General features: G+C 44.9%; 1 protein-coding gene across 1 annotated transcript in view; it reads left to right on the forward strand.

Annotated features, from left to right (window-relative positions):
- The first annotated feature begins 11,783 nt into the window (after positions 1–11,783).
- Positions 11,784–20,195, forward strand: part of HPSE (heparanase) — a 38,474-nt gene continuing 30,062 nt past the window's right edge. The window contains exons 1-2 of the mRNA XM_044304326.1: positions 11,784–12,284; positions 19,320–19,465. Of these exons, the coding sequence (XP_044160261.1) occupies positions 12,091–12,284; positions 19,320–19,465 (340 nt within the window). The 5' untranslated portion in view covers positions 11,784–12,090. The remainder of the gene's footprint in view (positions 12,285–19,319; positions 19,466–20,195) is intronic.

The following is a 20,195-nucleotide window of genomic DNA, read 5'->3' on the forward strand; positions in this document are numbered from 1 at the left end:
ATAAAAGCACAGAGAGCTATGGAGACTGGGTATTGCGGATGTGCTAGCGGCCATCTACAACCCATGTCCTCAGCTCTATGCACAAAATCCCAGTGACAGGTTCCCTTTAAGTTTATTACTGTTAATTACCTCTTTGATCACCCGGATGTGGTTATTTAACAGTGGAATTTTATGGTATGCATAGCCTTCCATGGCATACTTGTCTGACTTGTTCTACACCATATTTTCTGAATCCTTAGGACACACCTCCAGTTTTTCCTGCTTTTAACGCGTGTATCATCAGCCTTTCTATATTTAGGAGTGTCTGCTATGGTACATATAAAATGGTGACCAATATAGATTACCCATAGTGCCCACATAATGCAAGCCAGACTCAGCATAAATTAGTACTAATCACTTACATACTCCTGCACACCTCTTTTCCACTAAATTCAGTCAAAGGTGAGCAACCAACCAATGGACACTCAAAGGGACTTCCTTCTTTTTTGGCCAACAAAGAAGCGTGGAAATGCATTAGCTAGGCTACTTTCACATCTGCGCTATTTATTGAGGTTTTGAGATCCGGCAGAGGAGGTCTGGCACCCGCACGGCAAACATGCTGAGAGGCGGCTGGACAAAAACTACAGCACGCTGCATATAATAGTCATACAACCTAAATTAAAATAATAATAAAAGAAAAAAGGCACAGTTTGCAGAATCTATGATCTGTAAATAATTTTGGTTTTATGCAAAGAGTTGTGAGACGCACAGGACTGAGGAAAATTATGGAGGAGGTGCTCTCAGTAAAGAGGATCCGCCCTTCTTCTAGTAAGGAATAAATACAAATTAAAAAATACTGGGCACTCTCACTTATGCAGAAACATACAATTTATTTCAGTCCATATAATCAATTCACCCATAAACGCTCAATCCCAATAATATAATAAAATAGAAAACTCCTAAAATCACTAAACGCTAAAAAATGGATCCAAAAATGAGGGATAGTCAATCCATATGCATCGGACTGGTAGTTGGCGATAATTGGTGATTACAGATGGAATTTGCAGTGTCCTATACAATTCACAGTCCTACTCCTTTGGAGAAAAGTATCGATACTGCGGTTTAGAGAAATTCACTTAAGTGAGTATATTCGCGGCGTCCCGCTTGTACTCACTGTGCAGTGTAGTCTTTTGCAGATCATCGGTTTGTAATCCAAAGGTCACTCTTGTCCGTACCTGTCACCACTTGATACTGCTGTAGCTTGCTTGCCCGTGTCTGGTCCTCTGGCTGCCGCTCCGTAGTGTCTAAGAGCCGGCAGGCACTGGGGCTTGTATTCGCTCTCCCCACGTCGGATAAACTGCGCCACGATACTATGTAGCCTCGTGTGTTGCGCTTGTAGCTGCCGATGTATCAGGGATTTAATGAGGCACAGGATCCTCGGTTGGTCCGAAATAGCGGCACAGCTTTTGAAGTTCCAGTAAGACTTGCTTTGGGATTACTTTGGGGGTCTCTTCACCAAACGCGTTTCGGGGTAGTGACTGCCCCGTAAGTGTCTGTTTTTATAGAGCCCTGTAGATTATAATTATTCAAACAGGTGTTAATCCATCTCCTTTTCCTCAAGAGGTGGTACGGCATTGGAATCCATTCTATTTGTGATTTCACCCAATTATCCACGCCAGGAAACTTGGTTTTTAGCTTGCGTAATGCTTAATGTGCAATAATATTCGCCGATACCTGTATCTGAAATTGCATTCTTACAGTAATTCATTAACCTCTTTTGTTCTATTTTCAACCCAAAGATAATCCCATTCAGTTCTTCTTATTTATTTTCAACCTACACAAAACCAATACAATCCCTTGCGGTATCGATGCGGTTTAATTTATTAATCGGGGGATGAAAAGTGACAAGTTGTATACCAATTATCCTTTTGTTCCCCCTATCTGTTACATGTAGCAGAATGACATAAGCTTAAAATAAACCAACAGTGGGAAGGTCGGATGGCCCTAATAAATTTTCAAGGGTTGGCATAAGGGTATTAACCCCCTAATGCCCACATCTAATGTCAATCACCATACTATTTGATCTCCTCTTCCATAACCCACTGTTCGTACCTCCTATGGGGGTCATATAGGTCATTTCCACATTACCAACAGGAAGTCATTTTTCGTTTTTTTATATTTTCTTTTTATATTTTCTAAAATATAAGATTTTTTGTTATTATTCTATTTAATTTACCTGAGGGCACTTTTATTTTTCTTCGTCCTTTGGAGTCAGGGGTGGATTGAACCTTCCCAAAAAGGGGGGGTTTTATGGGAAGAGACAGCTGCCTAGCAACAGCTATTAGGTGTGGGTGGCTGACTTCTTTTGCCATCAGGAAAGAAAAGCAGAACTTTTTACTAAGGAGGTTTCATGGCTATTCCCTTCTCCCCGAGAACCCAAATCTAGCGGTGAACACCACAACTACACGTGAAAAGTTCTCAAATAGGTTTATTTACCGAAATCCATAAATGCCTGCAATCAAGTTTGCAGCCCACATCATATTTAACAACCTAATCCTTCTTAAAGGAGTTATCCTGGACTTAGGCCATGCTGAGAGCAGGAGCGCACGGCGTCATTGGTTGCTATTATGCCGTGCGCTTCCTGCTGCCAATGAATACAGTAATGCACTGGTATAGATTGTATTGCGGCGGCAGCAGGAAGCGCACGGCGTGTGCATTCGGCCTTATCCTGAGAATCATCTGCGGAGGTCCAAGTCCCGACATCTCCGATGATCAGCTGTTTCAGGGAGCCGCTGCACTCACCAGAGCACTGGTAAGTGATGCAGGCTCCCGGCAGTTTTCCAAGGTCAGTGCTGTACAACGTATAGTGGCAGTACTTGGTATTGCAGCACAGCCCCATTGACTTGAATTTTACTGAGATGCAACTAGACCATGTGACCGATGTACAGTAATGTCACTGGCCTACGAAGAGGCTGCAGTGCTCAAGGCCTCTTCTAACAGCTGATCGGCAGGGATTCCGGGTGTCGCTCCCCCTCAGATCTGATACTGATGACCTATCCTGAGGATAAGTCATAATTATTTTTTCATTCATAACCTATTCAAGGTCTACTCTGAACAATGCTTGCCTTCTTGAGTTGAAAACTATTTGAAATTGGTTATGCAGAATGTTCCAGTAACCGTAGTACATTATCTTCTACATCTTAGATTCGGTTTGGATTAGAAAAAGACGTATATGTACTACCAGAGGAAACAACATAGTCGGGTAGGGTCACTGTTACTAGGTGGCTGTAGAAGTAGTTCATTTATTGGAAGCAGGAAAATGGACAAGCAAGCAACAAAGAAATTACGCAATGCGATGAAGTGGCCTTGGCCAAAACCTAGCTTTCTCTTTTCCATCATGTTTGTTGCAGGTGGTCACTTACCTGGCGAAAAGTTGGCCCACTGAGGTAGTGCAAGGTGCTCCCCAGAATATAATTAACTTGGGGGACACATCATGGCACACAGCCCCTATTGGAGGGGTGTCTGTAGAATCTGCTGAGATTCGGGTGCCAGTTAATAGTAAATTAACAACAATAGCTACTGGATCTTTAAACTGGGATTTATTAATGGTAGCAGGAATTAGAAATAAAAGGTTTACTAACTAAAGGACAGGAACAAAGGGATCATACAAGTAAGGGGTAGGGAAGCCCCTAACTAGCTATGTGCAGTGTTATATATTAGCCATACATTGCCCATCCCTGGAACATCTCCAGGATACTGTCTGGGCCAATCAGGACAGCCCATTTATAGTTTGTAGACTTGGTTGTAGAGGCCAACAGATTCCTGTAGGTTGCATCCTTGAATCCAGAGCTGTTCTTAATCTGAAAGTCAAACAGACATACATAACATGTCACTGTAGTCCTTGGCCTTCCCCCAGGTCTGGAAGCATCATTAGTCAATGTGTTCACAGCTGTGCTCCTCGGGGCAAGGCCATGTATTGTCATGGTGACTCTTGATTGCCCAGATCAATTAGCAGTTTCTATCCACCACCCCCTTTCTTTTCTATTACTGGGTGTGCCGGCTAGCGGCTGGATCTCTGCCAGACCCCCTTATAGTCAATGAGGTCCGGCGGTAAGGCAGTACTATCCAGCAATGCCGAATCTGGAGAACTCCTGCAGGCTTGTGTTCCCTGCCACAAATTTAATACTAGCCTTGTCTGTGGTTGGCGAGCTGTGCAGTGGCATGAGTAGGTGAAGAATATTCATCTCCTTGCAGAATTCAAGGGTCATTACAGCATTGGTTAGCTGTGTCAAGTGGTGGTAAGATGGGCCTTTATATTCCAGTGCTCGCCGTGATCAAGCCACAGAAGTCCGAAGACTTGAAGAAGGAGACTGGATCTGAGATGGTCTGCTCCAGTCATCACAGTGTTTGTTAGTGGGGTTTTGGTCACCCAGCTGTCACATAATGCTGTCAGTATAAGGACTCATAACCACAAATGTACTATTTCTATGTGCATTCCGTGTTTGCATGGCCGTTCTGCAAAAAAAGAACATGTCCTATTATTGTCCGCATTACAGACAAGGATAGGACTTTTCTATTAGGGGCTGGCTGTTCCATTCCGCAAAATGCGGAGTGCACATGGCCAGTATCTGTGATTTGCGGACTGCAAAACATCTAACTGTCGTGTGCATGAGCCCTAATTCTGTGAAAGTAAGGTCATGCGGAGAAACAAAGCCTTATAAATCATTATAATGCCTTGCATTCTTGCGGAACAAGCAAAGTCCATAATAAGAAATTCTGCACAGGACAGGATCGTCTGAAATTAGCCTGTCTTATAATTCATTAGAATTAATATATACTTATTATTCTCATTGGTTATAGTATGGTATGTATACACCCCTTCATGTTAGCAGTATTATTGGTCCATGAAATAAGAACCACCCATAAATCACTATGATGCCTGTAAATTTGGCACTCCTGAAACAGGAGATGCGGCTGTCCCAAGGTCTGCATTTCATGGACCACATAAGGCTGTGTGAAAGCACCCCAAAGACATTAGTCTCTTTCAACAGGATAATGTACCCTGCACATTGCAAGATTTTTTAAGGAATAGTTTTAGGAACATGGAAAACCGTTTGGTCTCCAGATTTCAAGGTTTGGTCTCCAGATTTCTCTGGAGAAGAGGTGTTAACTCTAACTCCACTTTGAAAATCTATGCTAGCACCTGCCATGGTGAAAAGTGAGGCCTGCACTCGAAGACCTAGGGTGGGTGCTCATAGAGGACTTGGTGGTCCACTTATGAAACATGAAGAATCTATGGCCCTTCCACTAGAGGAAATTTTTCAATGCTTTAGTCAGTCCAATATATATTTTATATATACAAAGAGAGTTGTATCCAGTTAAGTATATACGTTCTATAGCCACTTATAAAAAAAACTGGACTTTTCGGTCACTATGACCTTTATCAACGGTGTATCTGTGGCTGAACAGAGTAGGAGAGACGCTGATGTTGGCACCTACATCCAGGCAAAAAAAAAGATAAAAAAGGTTTTAGAGATGACAATGAGAGAAAGGGGAAGAAAAAAACCATTTTCACTAGCATATGTAAAGCAGAAGGGGACAACAATTGGTTTCCTGCATATGCTGTTTTCTATTATCACACGAGAAGATGGCATGAAATTGGTTCTCCGGTCCCCCACTCTTTTCCTAGCTTTTTTCCTCAACTTCTGTGGAGAGGTGGTAGTTTGTGTAGCTTGACACAGCCAATAGGAAATGGGGGTAGCCTAAGATGGGGTTCTGCATGTAATATGTGTCTGTGGTATACTACTTTGCCTTAGGACTCACCCATGTTTTAGACCCAGGGATGCTCAACCCGTGGCCCTCCAGCTATTGCAAAGCTACAATTCTCAGCATGCCCTAATAGCTGTAGGCTGTCCAGGCATACTGGGAGTTGTAGTTTTGCAACAGCTGGAGGGCCGCAGGTTGGGAATCCCTGTTTTAGAGAGTAAGGCTACTTTCACACTTGCGGCAGAGTATCCGGCAAGCAGTTCCGTCGACGAAACTGCCTGCCAGATCCGGCAAAACGTATGCCAACCGATGGCATTTGTAAGACTGATCAGGATCCTGATCAGTCTTAAAAATGCCTGATCAGTCAGAAAAATGCATTGAAATGCCGGATCCGTCTTTCCGGTGTCATCTGGCAAAACGGACCCGGCATTTATTTTTTTCACCTTTTTTTCTGTCTGCGCAGGACGATTCCGGCATTAATACATTCCTATGGAAAAAAATGCCGAATCCGGCATTCAGGCAAGTCTTCAGTTTTTTGGGGCCGGAGAGAAAACCGTAGCATGCTGCAGTTTTCTCTTTTGCCTGATCAGTCAAAATGATTGAACTGAAGACATCCTGATGCATCCTGAACGGATTACTCTCCATTCAGAATATACCTGATCAGCCCTTTTGACGGAACTCAATGTTGTTGTCCAACTAAGGCTACTTTCACACTAGCGTTCGATCTGATCCGTTCTGAACGGATCCGATCATAATAATGCAGACGGAGGCTCCGTTCAGTACGGATCCGTCTGCATTATATTGGCATATAAAAGCTAAGTGTGAAAATAGCCTCGTACGGATCCGTCCAGACTTTCAATGTAAAGTCAATGGGGGACGGATCCGCTTGAAGATTGAGCCATATTGTGGCATCTTCAAACGGATCCGTCCCCATTGACTTACATTGTAAGTCTGGACGGATCCGCACGCCTCCGCACGGCCAGGCGGACACCCGAACGCTGCAAGCAGCGTTCAGCTGTCCGCCTGTCCGTGCGGAGGCGAGCGGAGCGGAGGCTGAACGCCGCCAGACTGAACGCCGCCAGTCCGTTCGGGTCCGCTCGTGAGCCCCTTCAAACGGAGCTCACGAGCGGACCGACGAACGCTAGTGTGAAAGTAGCCTAAGGCCGAATACACACGGCTGTTGTTCACGGCCGTGAGCGGTCCGTGGAACCGCGGCCTGAATTCCTCCTGAGAGCAGGAGCGCACGGCGTCATGGGTTGCTATGACGCCGTGCACTCCCTGCTGCCGCCGCAATACAGTAACACACTGGTATGATCTATACCAGTGTATTACTGTACTGTGGCGGCAGCAGGGAGCGCATGGCGTCATAGCAACCCATGACGCCGTGCGCTCCTGCACTCAGCAGGAATCCAGGCCGCGGTTCCACGGACCGCTCACGGCCGTGAACAACGGCCGTGTGCATTCGGCCTTAGTTGGACAAATTTTAAAACAGACCACAAACAGGTGGCGTTCATGTGTGGTCCGTTTTACCCAAGACCGATTCATTTGATTATCTATTTTTTCGCCACAAGACTCAAAGTTAGAACATGCTGCAATTTTGGGGTCTTGCAAGTTTTTTTTATACCAAAAACTGGCATAGAACCTGTTGTAAATAACTCCCACAGTGTCCATTAGTTACGGCATTGGTAAGGTCTATTCACGTTGCATTTGCAGTATATATTAGTGTGTGCATTAATGCCCCTGGTGCCTACAGTTTTCTTTCTCTGAATGGGAAAGTTTAGTCTGTTGTGGTCCCATATACAGGACACACACAAAAAAAAGGTTTGGCTACATGCAACAAAATGGCATATTGTTGAATACGCCAGAGGCATTGGTTTGCAGCTGTCACTCAGAGCAGAAGGGAAGGGATGTGAAACACCTCAATACAGAGAGAGGGGGCACAGTGATGCCCCTCCCTGGGCACTTGCTGGAGCATTATCTGCCAGAATAAAAGTTCATTCACACGGCTCCTAATAGTAAAAGCTCTACAAAAGTCTCTACCAAGTGCTGATACATTACACTTTAAATGGTTGCACAGGTTTAGGCCTCTTTCACACTACCGTTTATTTTTTTCCGCTTTGCATTCCGTTTCCGTATCTCCGTTCCGTGCAAATATAGAACATGTCCTATATTTGTCCGCAAATCACATTCCGTGGCTCTATTGAAGTCAATGGGTCCGCAAAAAAAAATGAATGCATGCGGAAATGCATCCGTATGTCTTCTGTATCCGTTCCGTTTTTTGCGGAACCATCTATTAAAAATGTTATGCCCAGCCCAATTTGTTCTATGTAATTACTGTATACTGTATATTCCATACGGAAAAAACGGAACAGAAACGGAAACACAACGGAAACAAAAAACGGACCAACAGATCAGTGAAAAACGGACCGCAAAACATTGAAATAGCCATACGATAGTGTGAAAGAGGCCTTAGAAAAAGTCTTAGGGGGACATTTATTAAGACCAGCGATTTATACACCAGTCTTAATCTGTGCGCTGTCGGTAGATTCGCCACGTAGAGGCTCTTGCTGCCGCCGGCCATGCAACATGCTTTAAACCCGCGTCCACTCATTTTTCCTGCACTTCGAAAAAATGGTGTGAGCGGGGTAAAGTAACAGAGGTCGCAAAACACCTTAATATGCAAGCTAATTATACCAAGTGGGGTAAAACAAATAATAATGACCGCGTTTGAAGGCACGCTTAGATTATTAAGAAGACGGCCTCTGAATTTCTGGCACATGTTTGGGAGGTCCATATGCCAGAAAAAGAAATCTATGCCAGAGGCAGTTTTCCAATACCACACGTATTGTTAAATGTATCGGCCATGGAGAGCTTACCTGTGGTCTGACTCCTCCCAGCCACGCCCTGCCCACTTTTTAGAAAAGTGGCTAGGCTGGTGGCAAATGTCATAAAGTCCCAAACTTTGGCTCAAAAATCCGTCCATCATCTATGTGTGTACAATCAGCATTCTCCCGGGCGTCCCAATAATTAGTGGGTTGAGATCCAAACTTTGTATTTTTATTCAGAAATATTTTTCTTACAGTTAGGCCTCATGCACACGACCGTTGTGTGCATCCGTGGCCGTTGTGCCGTTTTCCGTTTTTTTTCGTGGACCCATTGACTTTCAATGGGTCCGTGGAAAAATCGGTAAATGCACAGTTTTGCAGCCGAGACCGTGATCCGTGTTTCCTGTCCGTCAAAAAAATAAGACCTGTCCTATTTTTTTGACGGACAACGGTTCACGGACCCATTCAAGTCAATGGGTCCGTGAAAGAACACGGATGCACACAAGATTGGCATCCGTGGCCGTGGCCGTAGGTTACTTTCATACAGACGGATCCAAAGATCCGTCTGCATAAAAGCTTTTTCAGATCTAAGTTTTCACTTCGTGAAAACTCATATCCGACAGTATATTCTAACACAGAGGCGTTCCCATGGTGATGGGGACGCTTCTAGTTAGAATACACTACAAACTGTGTACAAGACTGCCCCCTGCTGCCTGACAGTACCCGATCTCTTACAGGGGGCCGTGATCAGCACAATTAACCCCTTCAGGTGCGGCACCTGAAGGGGTTAATTGTACTATCATATCCCCCTGTAAGAGATCAGGGCTGCCAGGCAGCAGGGGGCAGACCCCCCCCTCCCCAGTTTGAATATCATTGGTGGCCAGTGCGGCCCCCCCTCCCTCCCTCTATTGTAATAATTCGTTGGTGGCACAGTGTGCGCCCCCCCCTCCTCCCTGTATTGTAATAATTCGTTGGTGGCACAGTGATCGCCCCCCCCCCCCCTTCCTCCCTGTATTGTAATAATTATTCGTTGGTGGCACAGTGTGCGCCCCCTATCGCCCCCCCCTTCCTCCCTGTATTGTAATAATTATTCGTTGGTGGCACAGTGTGCGCCCCCCATCGCCCCCCCTTCCTCCCTGTATTGTAATAATTATTCGTGGGTGGCACAGTGTGCGCCCCCCATCGCCCCCCCTCCCTCCCTGTATTGTAATAATTATTTGTTGGTGGCACAGTGTGCGCCCCCCATCGGCCCCCCCTCCCTCTAAGGCATTAACAACATTGGTGGCACAGTGTGCGTCCTCCCATCTCCCCCCCCCATCATTGGTGGCAGCGGAGTTCCGATCGGAGTCCCAGTTTAATCGCTGGGGCTCCGATCGGTAACCATGGCAACCAGGACACTACTGCAGCCCTGGTTGCCATGGTTACTTAGCAATAGTACAATAGTAAAAGATTCATACTTACCTGGGAGCTGCGATGTCTGCGTCCGGCCGGGAGCTCCTCCTACTGGTAAGTGACAGCAATGCGCCGCACAGACCGCACACTGGCCACCAATGTTGTTAATGCTATAGAGGGAGGGGGGGCCGATGGGGGGCGCACACTGTGCCACCAACGAATAATTATTACAATAAAGGGGGGGCCGATGGGGGGCGCACACTGTGCCACCAACGAATAATTATTACAATACAGGGAGGAATGGGGGGGCGCACATTGTGCCACCAACGAATAATTATTACAATACAGGGACGAAGGGGGGGGGCGATGGGGGGCGCACACTGTGCCACCAACGAATTATTACAATAGAGGGAGGAAGGGGGGGGCCCGATAGGGGGCGCACACTGTGCCACCAACGAATAATTATTACAATACAGGGAGGAAGGGGGGGGCGCACACTGTGCCACCAACAAATTATTACAATAGAGGGAGGAAGGGGGGGGCGCACACTGTGCCACCAATGAATTATTACAATAGAGGGGGGGGCCCGCACTGGCCACCAATGATATTCAAACTGGGGAGGGGGGGGGGTCTGCCCCCTGCTGCCTGGCAGCCCTGATCTCTTACAGGGGGATATGATAGTACAATTAACCCCTTCAGGTGCGGCAGGGGTTAATTGTGCTGTTCACGGCCCCCTGTAAGAGATCGGGTGCTGCCAGGCAGCAGGGGCAGTCATGTACACAGTTTGTAGTATATTCTAACTAGAAGCGTCCCCATCACCATGGGAACGCCTCTGTGTTAGAATATACTGTCGGAAATGAGTTTTCACGATCTAACTCATATCCGACAGTATATTCTAACATAGAGGCGTTCCCATGGTGATGGGGACGCTTCAAGTTAAAATATACCATCGGATTGGAGAAAACTCCTATCCGATGGTATAAAAGGGACTCCAGACTTTACATTGAAAGTCAATGGGGACGGATCCGTTTGAAATGGCACCATATTGTGTCAACGTCAAACGGATCCGTCCCCATTGACTTGCATTGTAATTCAGGACGGATCCGTTTGGCTCCGCACGGCCAGGCGGACACCAAAACGACTTTTTTTTTATGTCCGTGGATCCTCCAAAAATCAAGGAAGACCCACGGACGAAAAAACGGTCACGGACCTACGGACCCCGTTTTTGCGGACCGTGAAAAAATACTGTCGTGTGCATGAGGCCTTAAGCATAAATAGTTTTTTTTATTTTATGACGCTACAGTCTTGCTTTTCTATTTAAAGGGGTTGTTCAGGAAAAAACTGGTCAGCTCTGGAACTCACCTGAAATAAAGAACAGGTAAGTACTTACCTCACAGATCCCACACCGCTGCTCCTGTTCTCCCCAACAGGCTCTAATTACTCGGCTGCGGCAGTTGACGTCATGTTGACAACACATGACCGCTGTAGTTAATCACTGGACTTGTTGAGTGCACTGCTGAGGCCGTTGATTGGCTGCAGTAGTCGCATGCTGTTGACATTGTGTCACTGCAGTAGCTGGGTAAATAGAGCAATGCAAGGAGCCGTGGCACAGGATCTGTGAGGTAAGTACTTACCTGTTCTTTATTTCAGGTGGATCCCATGGTTGTCAGGTTTCCTTCTGAAACCCTTTTAAGATTTCTATCTAATCACAATTTTCATATCCAAGTTTTATGCAATGTTTGCTTTGAGGGTGGGGCGAGCTAGTTTTAGGTACGCCTCCTCCCTACATCTGCCTGTGATCACCTGACTACTTGCTCATTGTTTACCTCGTCCACATGTACTACCCTTCCCAACCTGTTTCTATGCATTTCCTACACACGTAGATACTGTGACTACTGCTTTCATGACTTTGTTTGTGAGCAGAGTTGGAGGAAGTTGAGAATGACCTATGATTAGGAAGACGAGAACATATGCAACCCAAGCAGAAAGCAAGCTCATTGTGGTTGTATATACGCGGCTTCCTCTGTGTCTAACATGTTCCAGAGAGGAAGAATTCTCTTCCTGCTTGTAGGCTGCGCAGCCCTTTCAGCTAGGTCTTCATCGCTGTGCTCCACAGAGGACCTGGCTAATGATGACTATCTCTATGTGCATTCTCTTCCTTGCTGGTGCTCTTTTGAAGGTCAGCAGCAACACTTTGGCATCACCTGTGGAACTACAACTACAGCTGAAGACTACAAGGAGACCCGTCCTAAATCCAAGATTCCTGTCTGTGACAATTGATGCCAGTCTTGCTTCGGAACCTAAGTATATTGCTTTCCTGGGGTAGGTAGCATGTCTCATATTGTTTTTAAAAATGTTCTTTTCATCACCACATTCTGACCCCTCTAACTTTTTTGTATTTATGTGTACGCAGCTGTGTGTGTACGGCTCATTTTTGTTGTTGAGATGATCTATACTTTTCAATGATACCATTTTGGTATGTGTATGACTTTTTTTGATCACTTTTTATTAAATTTTTTGTGGGAGAAAAAGCAACCAAAAAAACTGCAAATCACCCATTTCTTTTTCCTTTTCACTGTCTGCGCCGTCTCGGGCCCCATTTTTACATGCCTGGCTGCCGATTGAAAATGTATGTTGGGAAAGGGTTAAAGGGGCATTCCAGTTAGAACGAGTTAGGCCTAGTTCACACAAATCGCGGGCCGCAATACACGGCCACAGTTCTGTGTGCATTACGCATCACGGATGCAGACCCATTCACTTCAATGGGTCCGCAAATCCAGAATTGCGGAACGGCCGCACGGAACGGGACCGATTGGAAGCACTACGGAGTGCTTCCGTGGGGTTGCGTCCTGTGCTTCCGTTCCGCAAAAAGATAGGACATGTTTTATCTTTTTGCGGAACGGGCGGATCGCGGACCCATTAAAGTGAATGGGTTTGCGATCCAATGCAGCTGACCTACGGCCGGCGATCGTGCATTGCGACCCGCAATTTGCGGGCCGCAGCATGGGCACGGGTCACACGCGTTCGTGTGAACTCGGCCTTATTCTCTATCCACAGGATAGGGGCTAATTGTCAGATCAGTGAGGGTCACAGAGGTAGGAATCATGAAAACAGGGGCCCTATACCCTGTGGAAGCTCCCTGAAATGGACGGAGCATCTGGTTGGTAATGCTCACCGTCATTCCATTTGTTTCTGTGGAAGTGCAATCTTGGCTATCTCCGCTACTCCCATAGGAACGAATGGAACAGCGGCATCCGTTTCCGACCACCCGCTCCGTCGATTTCAGGGAGGCTCCATAGGTTATAGGGCCTCCGTTCTCGTGATCGGTTCGGGTCCCAGCAGTAGAACCCTCACCAATCTGATAGTTATCTAACTTGTTATAACTGGAATGCCCCTTTAAGTATAAACTGATGCCAAGATTAAGGGTCCATTCACACGTCCGCAATTTCTTTCCGCATTTTGCGGAACGGAATTGCGGACCCATTCATTTCTATGGGGCTGCCCGGACCCGCACTTTCGGGTCTGCAATTCCGATCTCGGAAAAAAAAAGAACATGTCCTATTCTTGTCCGCTATTTTCTATCCGTGGATCCGCAAAACACACACGGACGTGTGAATTGACCCTAAGCAGGCAGTCCCCATGTAAATCTTACTACAGGAACAGAGACATATATATATATTTTTTTTTTTTTTACAAACATTACCTAGAATCAAAGTGGCACATATGCAGTGCCATACTGTGTTTGTAAATAGCCATATATAGTTCACACATGGTCTTTGTTTCTCCCCCTGCGCTGGCAGAGAAAGTGCCTAATTTATGACGAGGCCCAGTGTAAATACAACTCCAGCTCCTGACTGTAGTTTCACTCGCTTTTACGCATGTTTCCAGGCATAAAAGATGGTAAATATGTCCCGGCCTAGCCCCCTGCCAAGCCTCTGTCACTCCCTTGCTACTTACAAGTAGCTAGCACATAGCAAAAAAGTAATGTGCCTACAACCATAGATTTTGCCTTAGGTTAGTGCCGTCCTTGCGGTAAAGCTATCCGGCTGGTTGTTTCGGCAGAGGATGAGCCTGCCAGAGTTCACTGTATCCAGCAATGCCAGGCCCCATTGACTATAATAGGATTCGGCGGGGATCCGCTTGGCCTCCAGCATGAGCATCGGGTTTTGGCAGGACAAAAATTGTATATACGTCAGTTTTTTGGCTCATGCACATGGCCGTTGCCGTTTTTGCGGAACACAGCTAACAGCCATTTGTGTTGTACATCTTGAGGAATGGAACGTCCTGCCCTCTGTAGAACTGTCCTATCATTGTCCACAAAATAGACAAGAATAGGACGTGTTTTTTATTTATTTTTTGCTGGGCCACAGGACATATGGATGCGGACAGCATTGAAGTGAATGGGTTTGCATACGTCATGCAAAAAATGCGGATCGGATATGGACAAAAACAACGGTTGTGTGCATGAGCCCTTTGTCTGGCTGGAAACCGGCCTAATCCCCACCAGATTATAGTCCAGGGTCTCCGGCGGTGCATGGTCCTGTGAACTCCAGCAGGCTCATTAGCAGCTGGGCCCTGAAGCAACATCTTTGGCTACTACAGGAGTTGTTACCTGCGTTCACTGCCTTCACACATACATTGTAGACGTATTACTTTGCTTAGTAAGATAGTGCTGACTTACTCAGTTATTACATTGACTCGGTCACTACATTGTTGTGTAATTATCAAGAAACGTCATTACATTTTGCATTTCCCTTTTTTTATCACATATTAACCACTTCAGCCCCGCTAGCTAAAACCCCCTTAATGACCAGGCCACTTTTTACACTTCTGCACTACACTACTTTCACCGTTTATCGCTCGGTCATGCAACTTACCACCCAAATTAATTTTACCTCCTTTTCTTCTCACTAATAGAGCTTTCATTTGGTGGTATTTTATTGCTGCTGACTTTTTTTGTTATTAATCAAAATGTAACGATTTTTTTGCAAAAAAATGACATTTTTCACTTTCAGCTGTAAAATTTTGCAAAAAAAACGACATCCATATATAAATTTTTCGCCAAATTTATTGTTCTACATGTCTTTGATAAAAAAAAAAATGTTTTGGCAAAAAAAAAAAATGGTTTGGGTAAAAGTTATAGCATTTACAAACTATGGTACAAAAATTTGAATTTCCGCTTTTTGAAGCAGCTCTGACTTTCTGAGCACCTGTCATGTTTCCTGAGGTTCTACAATGCCCAGACAGTAGAAAACCCCCACAAATGACCCCATTTCGGAAAGTAGACACCCTAAGGTATTCGCTGATGGGCATAGTGAGTTCATAGAACTTTTTATTTTTTGTCACAAGTTAGCGGAAAATGATGATTTTAATTTTTTTCCTTACAAAGTCTCATATTCCACTAACTTGCGACAAAAAATTAAAAATTCTAGGAACTCGCCATGCCCCTCACGGAATACCTTGGGGTGTCTTCTTTCCAAAATGGGGTCACTTGTGGCGTAGTTATACTGCCCTGGCAATTTAGGGGCCCATATGTGTGAGAAGTAGTTTGCAATCGAAATCTGTAAAAAATGACCGGTGAAATCCGAAAGGTGCACTTTGGAATGTGGGTCCCTTTGCCCACCTAGGCTGCAAAAAAGTGTCACACATCTGGTATCGCCGTACTCAGGAGAAGTTGGGGAATGTGTTTTGGGGTGTCATTTTACATATACCCATGCTGGGTGAGAGAAATATCTCGGCAAATGACAACTTTTCCCATTTTTTCATACAAAGTTGGCATTTGACCAAGATATTTATCTCACCCAGCATGGGTATATGTAAAATGACACCCCAAAACACATTCCCCAACTTCTCCTGAGTACGGCGATACCAGATGTGTGACACTTTTTTGCAGCCTAGATGCGCAAAGGGGCCCAAATTCCTTTTAGGAGGGCATTTTTAGACATTTGGATCCCAGACTTCTTCTCACGCTTTAGGGCCCCTAAAAAGCCAGGGCAGTATAAATACCCCACATGTGACCCCACTTTGGAAAGAAGACACCCCAAGGTATTCAATGAGGGGCATGGCGAGTTCATAGATTTTTTTTTTTTTTGTTGCATAAGTTAGCGGAAATTGATTTTTTTTTTTTTTTTTTTTTTTTCTCACAAAGTCTCACTTTCCGCTAACTTGGGACAACAATTTCAATCTTTCATGGACTCAATATGCCCCTCACGGAATACCTTGTGGTGTCTTCTTTCCGAAATGGGGTCACATGTGGGGTATTTATACTGCCCTGGCTTTTTAGGGGCCCTAAAGCGTGAGAAGAAGTCTGGAATATAAATGTCTAAAAATGTTTACGCATTTGGATTCCGTGAGGGGTATGGTGAGTTCATGTGAGATTTTATTTTTTGGACACAAGTTAGTGGAATATGAGACTTTGTAAGAAAAAACAAACAAAAGAAAATATTTCCGCTAACTTGGGCCAAAAAAATGTCTGAATGGAGCCTTACAGGGGGTGATCAATGACAGGGGGGTGATCAGGGAGTGTATATGGGGTGATCACCCCCCTGTCACTGATCACCCCTCTGTCATTGATCACCCCTCTGAAAGGCTCCATTCAGACGTCCATATGATTTTTACGGATCCACGGATTGGATCCGCAAAGCGCATACGGACGTCTGAATGGAGCCTTACAGGGGGGGTGATCACCCATATAGACTTCCTGATCACCCCCTGTCATTGATCACCCCCCTGTAAGGCTCCATTCAGACGTCCGTATGATTTTTACAGATCCACGGATACATGGATCGGATCCGCAAAACGCATACGGACGTCTGAATGGAGCCTTACAGGGGGGTGATCAATGACAGGGGGGTGACCAGGAAGTCTATATGGGTGATCACCCCCTTGTCATTGATCACCCCCCTGTAAGGCTCCATTCAGACGTCCGTATGTGTTTTGCGGATCCGATCCATGTATCCGTGGATCCGTAAAAATCATACGGACGTCTGAATGGAGCCTTACAGGGGGGTGATCAATGACAGGGGGGTGATCAGGTAGTCTATATGGGGTGATCAGTGGTTCATAAAGGGTTAATAAGTGACAGGGGGGGGGAGTGTAGTGTAGTGTTTTGTGTTACTTTACACAGCTACCTGTGTCCTCTGGTGGTCGATCCAAACAAAAGGGACCACCAAAGGACCAGGTAGCAGGTATATTAGACGCTGTTATCAAAACAGCGTCTAATATACCTGTTAGGGGTTAAAAAAAAAAAACATCTCCAGCCTGCCAGCGAACGATCGCCGCTGGCAGGCTGGAGATCCACTCTCTTACCTTCCGTTCCTGTGAGCGCGCGCGCGCGTTCACAGGAAATCTCGGCTCTCGCGGGAGGACGCGTATATGCGTCCACCCAGAAGAGCAGGGCCGCCGGCAGGACGCAATGCGTACGGCGGTCCTGGAGCGGTTAAAGGGAACCTGTCACCGGGATTTTGTGTATAGAGCTGAGGACATGGGTTGCTAGATGGCCACTAGCACATCCGCAATATCCAGTCCCCATAGCTCTGTGTGCTTTTATTGTGTAAAAAAACTGAAATGAGTCCTGTCCCTGACTCATCTCACGTACAGGACACATCTCAGGTTAATTTGCATATGTATCTAATCGTTTCTTTTTCACACAATAAAAGCACACAGAGCTATGGGAACTGGGTATTGCGGATGTGCTGGCGGCGAACTAGCAGCCCATGTCCTCAGCTCTATACACAAAATCCCGGTGACAGGTTCCCTTTTAAAGAAGTTGTCTCACTTAAGCAAACGCATTTATCATGTAGACAGTTAATACAAGGAACTTAATATTGTATTGTTATTGTCCATATTGCCGCCTTTGCTGGCTTGATTAATTTTTCGATCACATTACTGTATACACTGCTTGTTTCCAGGGGTTACGACTAGGGATGAGCATTTCAATACTGTACTCTAGAACCGAACCTGAGTTCGGGACATGTTTTTTTTTACAGTATAAGGGCTCATGCACACAAAAGTTTTTTTGTGTTCCGTATACGGGCCGTATTTTTATTCCGTATGCGGAACCATTGATTTCAATGGTTCCGCATAGGATGAGGACAGCACTATGTGTGCTGTCCGCATCCGTTGCTCCGTTCCATGGCCCCGCAAAAATTATGAGGCATGTCCTATTCTTGTCTGTTTTGCGGACAAGAATAGGCATTTCTATAATAGATCTCCTGTTCCTTTCCGCAAATTGCAGAAAGGCCCGCAAAAAACGGCACTGTCGTGTGCATGAGCCCTAAATGAATTTCTGAAGTTATTATGCGAAGTCTCTCGAGACTTTGCAAAGTAATAACTTCGGCTCATCGGAGCCAATACATTCTAATACTGTACGGAAGGCTTGATCCGTACAATATTCAAACAAAGTATTATGCGAATCGACTTCGGATGTTTCATCTGAAGTCGATTTCGCTCATCCCTAGTTACGACCACCCTGCAATCCAGCAGCAGTGGTCGGGCTTGCACACAAGACTATGGGAGCATAGGACTGGGTTTTTTTTCCCCATAATGTACAAGCACACCCACCACTGCTGGATTACAGGGTGGTCGTAACCCTTGGATATGAGCAGTGTATATGTATTTTTTCAAACAAAAATTAGCCTCATTACTTTCTAGATAATATTTTTTAAGTCATTCTACGTGTTATAGATGGCTCTTTAACTTCCTCTTTGTCTGGACTTTTAGCATGGCAGACGGTCTTATTTAGCACTCTCATTGACTTAATTACCGTAATCAAAGCAATGCTCATTTATGGGCTTCTTTAGATAGGCCTATCAAAAGAACTACAGAGCTGGCATACTGTTTTTCCAATTTTACGCCTACTATTATCATGAGAATTACTCTTTAGGTAACATCTTCCCTTTTACAGCAGCAGTAAACTGACGATGGATAACCAATCTATAATGGATTACCTATCTATCTATAAATAGACATTTTTATTGACCGCTACAGAATGACAATATTTTATATTTAATTTTCAATGGCAAAATGAAAAACGAAAAAAGTAAAAAATGTAAATTTGGATTTCTATAAATATTAGGGGTCATATATTATGACCCCCTATGCCAGAAACTAGTGTAAAAAAGTCACACTGCCCTGGTTTGCAACTTTTTGAACATCTGTGCGCCGGCCATTAATAAACTGCTCCCATGGACAGATGTATCCCTTTAAAGGGGTCTCCCCAAGTTAAGATTTATCACCTATGCAAATGTATGAATGCCAGCAGCCTCACTGTGAGGAACCCCCTTCAATGACTAGCATAGGGTTCCCGGGGCAGTCAGTGGGAAATGTTATACAGTAATTCTGCATTATGTCTTTTAGATCCCAGAAACTTATCACTTTAACGAGAGGGCTTTCTCCTGCCTTCTTAAGATTTGGAGGAACAAAATCGGACTTTCTTTTCTTCGATCCGACACAAAATGCATCAGTAGAAGAAAGCATTACCTGGAACCTGCCAAAAAAGCAAGGTAGAATACTGAAAAATTGTATGATAAATAGTTTTTTGGTTCTCCATAACTTTCATAGCGCAATAAGATTTTTAAGGCTTGTTATTCTTCTCTCCTGCTTTTTCACTGGCTGTTCGAATTTCTGTAAAAGGAAAAAAGAGAAAAGTAAGATAAACGAGACAAAAGATTAAATAAGTACTTTGCTCTTGCAATAGCAAGCACAACACTTTATACTTCCTTCTTTTCTCCAATTTCATTTATGAGACCACAGTGGAGGGAGAAGACCGACTGAGCAGGCAATTATTTGGAATGAACTGTTCACTCCTGATTGCTGCTTGCCCATCAGAGAAGATGAGAACTGTATTTACGCGCTGCTGCAATCGCTTGTCCTCATACATGGAATAATAGATTAAATTGAAACCCATATTCTTAATTTAAACCGACTAATGTTTCAAATAAGACACATGGACACAATCATAAATGGATAAATTGGGCCACGGCCAACTTTATTAAAGAACAGCTCAAACATTAGATAACCATATCAATTTAAGATTAATAACCACTGAATTAGACTAGCCATAAACTCACCCTAAATGCTTGAATCAACTCGTCCACTCGCCACTTATTGACGAGCAAATTTACCCAATGGACCATGCCACCTAAACAGGCGGTATGGGTCCCACCCCACCTACAGCTAATTCAATCATAGCCTGCAAATTGAAATTAAAAATGTCCAAACCAATGTCTGAAA

The sequence above is a fragment of the Bufo gargarizans genome, chromosome 1 (genome assembly GCF_014858855.1).
Source record: "Bufo gargarizans isolate SCDJY-AF-19 chromosome 1, ASM1485885v1, whole genome shotgun sequence".
Lineage (NCBI taxonomy): Eukaryota > Metazoa > Chordata > Amphibia > Anura > Bufonidae > Bufo > Bufo gargarizans.